This window comes from Myotis davidii, unplaced genomic scaffold, assembly GCF_000327345.1.
Source record: "Myotis davidii unplaced genomic scaffold, ASM32734v1 scaffold674, whole genome shotgun sequence".
NCBI lineage: Eukaryota > Metazoa > Chordata > Mammalia > Chiroptera > Vespertilionidae > Myotis > Myotis davidii.
Genome location: NW_006286674.1, coordinates 1,436,423 through 1,440,732, shown reverse-complemented (window position 1 = coordinate 1,440,732; position 4,310 = coordinate 1,436,423). Strand labels below are relative to the sequence as shown.

Here is a 4,310-nt window from a genome sequence, read left to right as displayed (position 1 = left end):
CCATGTTCAAAGGCTGTTAAATCGCGTTGTTTACCCGTTATCTTCAGAAAAAAATCACTTCTATTGTCGTGGTAAACAACCTGCTTCCCTATTTATAATAGTCTGGCCCTCTAGCAACTTCAGCGCAAAATTATAGCTAATTTGCCTACAAACGTCAGGTGGTCATAATAATCTGGCCACTCAGTGTATATAAACATTCATATAAAAAGGGAAATGAATCATGTTTATATCATAACTATCATAGTGCTCATTTCTGTAACTGTTCATTTGCTCATAGCTGGCATTTATATCTACCTTTTCCCACTACACTGCATATTCCCTTTTGTTCTCAGCAAGTACCTCTGCTATCTGTAATTCTTTCTCCAGGAGGGTGGCCCAAACTTTAATTCCTGAAGAATCTGGGCCATTATCAGTGCTGCCTAAATTTGATTGTTAGTTTTCCATTGATTTTAATCATAGGACATGGGAGCACAGTATTCCAAGTGTACTCCTCATTACCCACGTTGTTACCAACTCAATCTCCCCGATAGTCAGATTCAATCTACCAATAATTCCCCTTTGCCTGTTGGTTTACAAAGTAACCAGAAGGAGGCAGTCTCAACTTTTTGTTTAGTACCGGTGGTCGGCAAACTGCGGCTCACGAGCCACATGCGGCTCTTTGGCCCCTTGAGTGTGACTCTTCCTAAGCTTTAGGAATATCCTAATTAAGTTAATAACAATGTACCTACCTATATAGTTTAAGTTTAAAAAATTTGGATCTCAAAAGAAATTTCAATCGTTGTACTGTTGATATTTGGCTCTGTTGACTAATGAATTTGCCAACCACTGGTTTAGTAGAATCATTGTGGTGTTTCCAGACGGAAGCATTTTTCTCTTTGGAACTAAGACCTCTAGGATCAGCAGAAACTAAAGTTATAGAGGCAGGAAGCAATAGTTCTGCTTGGATCACTAGGAATAATTGTATGTGGAGCCATTCTCCCTTCCTAGTTTCTGGATCCATGAATCCTATTTATAAGAGAAAAAGCACCATAAATAAAAAATTAAATTAGAGCATATACCAGTGATGACACGTGTGTCAGAGGTGACATGCGAACTCATTTTTTTGGTTGATTTTTCTTTGTTAAATGGCATTTAAATATATAAAATAAATATAAAAAATATAAGTCTTTGTTTTACTATGGTTGCAAATATCAAAAAATTTCTATATGCGACACAGCACCAGAGTTAAGTTAGGGTTTTTCAAAATGTTGACACGCCGAGCTGAAAAGGTTCGCCATCACTGGCATATACAGTCTCCAGAAGGGCACTGTCCCAACCCCAGAAGGCACTGCTACCTTGCTGGTGCGGCAAGTGAGTCTTCAAGAAGCCATTCCAGCCCTAGCCGGTTTGGCGCAGTAAATAGAGCGTGGGCCTGCAGACCAAAGGGTCCCAGGTTTGATTCCAGTCCAGGGCACATACTTGGTTGCAGGCTCCTCCCCAGCCTAGGCCCTCGTTGGGGCTCAAGCCCTGGTCGGGGCTCGTGCAATAGGCAACCAATCGATGTGTTTCTCTCACATCGATTTTCTCTCTGTCTTTCCCAATCTCTCTAAAAATCAATGGAAAAATATCCTTGGTGAGGATTTAAAAAAAAAAGGCCATTTGCCCATTTTATCGAGCCAGCTGCTTTAGGATGATAGGAAACGGGATAGGAAACATGATAACAGTGAAATTGTGAGCATGGGCCCATTGTTATACATCATTTGCTGTGAAATTCCTTAGTAAGAAGTGATTCTGTGTGAAATACCATGATAGTGGAAAAGGCATTCTGTAAGTCCATGGATAGCGGCTTTGTCAGAAACACGAGGAGCAATGAAGGCAAATTCATATCCAGAGCAAATGTCTATTCCACTGAGAACACATGCCTTTTCCACGAAGTAATCCAATGTAATTAACCTGCCACCAGGTAGATAGCTGGTCCTCTTGGGGAATGTTGCCATAGAGAAATTTCAGTGTTATATTCAAATCCACCTAAGTGAGTGAAAGTCCATGCTGTTGAGCCAATGATGACTTCCATCCCTGGTACCAAGTACCTTTTGTTCATAAACCAATACATACCTTCCTGCTTCTCTGACTGAACCTTGCCTAATGAATTTGGCACATAGGAAGAGGCTCTTAAGGATAGATTTTCAGAACTGGTTCTGGGTTATCTGGAATAAGCTTTATCTTTATAATTGAAATATTGAAATTATCTATAAACAACTGAATAAACCTCTTGAAGTGAAATATAAACAAGAGTATTCAGGTTATACTTACTAAGGACTGAATCAACATGTTAAGACAACGTTTCTGAATCTCAGGAGGTACATTTGCAAAGTTTCTCTCAGACCAAAACCTTGCAAAATGCTTTACAATCCACCTATTATAAATAAAAGAATCTCAAGTTAGAGAAATAAAAATATTTTTCATTATAATATTCAACAATATTTGTGTTTTCAATTTGTACATATATATGTTTTGACTAACCTTTACAGTTATTTTTATGAGCTCTACAGTGGACTTAACTATGCTCTCTTTGGTAAACATATATTTTAAATCCACTTTGGGTTAATATGCATGGATTTTAACATAAGTAATAATGGTTAGGCTAACATAAAATTGATCCCAAGCACCTTGAGTAATAACTAAATCAATATGTCTTTTCAATTGTTACAATTAGGTAAGCATTAAGTTGCATATACTGCATCCAAGAAAACGAGCCAAGTCTAAAATTTTCCCAGAAAATTAGGAGAATGAAAGAACAGAATCCCTCAATTAATAGTAACAGCATTACTTCAGATCACTTACTTCATGCAGTCAGCAAAAAGACTTTCCACTCCAACTGAATGAGCGATAATCAGGCATTCTAGTATAGATGCCAAGCTTCTGAGGACGGGCTGAAATGGATAGAAAGCACTATTTTGTTCTTTTTCAACTTACAGAAGCTAAAAGTATTTGATTAATATAGATGATCTGATATATATACCCAAGTTGCAGAATAAATATGTGTAATTTAAAAATCTGTTATTCTTTTAAAAGGAAGTATTACTAGTAACTTCTAGTTTTATAGAACAGCATTTGAGTTCTTTTAGCTGCCAGAATGCACACAATTTCTATTCTAATTCCATTTAGCTTAAATTTTTTAAAGTAAAAGTGGCATAATAATTTCTAGCACATTACACTGCAATATGATAATTTGATCTAATCTGTTTCCTAAAATACAAATATAACTTTTAAGTACATGTGCAATGGAAGGTCCTACACTGACCTCAGATAAAATGATAGAATGTAATCTACACTAATAAAAGAGAAACATGGTAAGTGGCGTACAACCGCTACCCTTCCTATTGGCTAGTCAGCGAGATATGCAAATTAACTGTCAGCCAAGATGGCAGCCGGAAGCCAGGGCGCTTAAACTGAACATGAGGCTGGCGTGCTTCAGTGAGGGAGGATTCCAACGTTCCCTGCCTGCCTTGCCGGCCTCTGAGCCTGCAGTTTGAACATTGTAACAAATATAGAAGCTATGGCGGTTAACCATTAGGCAAGGTTCAGTCAGAGAAGCAGGAAGGTATGTATTGGTTTATGAACAAAAGGTACTTGGTACCAGGGATGGAAGTCATCATTGGCTCAACAGCATGGACTTTCACTCACTTAGGTGGATTTGAATATAACACTGAAATTTCTCTATGGCAACATTCCCCAACAACAAAGATGGCAGTTAATTTGCATACAGCGTAATGCTGGGAGGCGAAAGGGAAAGGAGGGAAGAAGCCGCCTGCCGCTGACTGCAATGGGAAACTCAGGTGGCAGCCAAGAGCCAGAGAACCCAGCTGCCTTTGCTCAGAGAAGCCAGGCCGCCTGGCGAGGGGCCCAGAGGTTGGAAGAGGCGGCGAGTGCCACCGGAAGGGGGCCGGGCGGGAGTCCCACTGACTCCGGATCTGGCCCCCGTGCAGATAAAGGTGGAGGAAGACTTTGGCTTCAAAGCTGTCGAGGCTCTGGACTCAAGTTGGGTTTCTCGGGGGCCAGACAAGTAGCTGCCCTACCCCACCCTAGCCAGCTCCCTCTTTGACTGACCCCCCAATAAACGGACCCCATGCTCTCCTCAGCAAAAAAAAAGCTTATAGAGACATGCTTATAGGATCAAATAGCATAAATATAGATGTAACAGGACAATAAAAAGAGGACCTGGCTATGATGATCACCTGAACGCTGCCTCTGTGTCATTCCTTCTTCGCTGACTCCGTCCACACCTTTGGGAACCCCTGGACCTGCTGAGGCAGGACCCCAACCTTCCT

The 4,310-nt window shown here is 40.3% G+C and overlaps 1 protein-coding gene across 1 annotated transcript in view; it reads right to left on the bottom strand.

Moving 5' to 3' along the window:
* Positions 1 to 4,310, bottom strand: part of KIAA1107 (KIAA1107 ortholog) — a 70,107-nt gene that overhangs the window by 26,680 nt on the left and 39,117 nt on the right. The window contains exons 6-7 of the mRNA XM_006758178.2: positions 2,824 to 2,912; positions 2,293 to 2,395 (exon numbers count right to left, since the gene is read on the bottom strand). Of these exons, the coding sequence (XP_006758241.1) occupies positions 2,293 to 2,395; positions 2,824 to 2,912 (192 nt within the window). The remainder of the gene's footprint in view (positions 1 to 2,292; positions 2,396 to 2,823; positions 2,913 to 4,310) is intronic.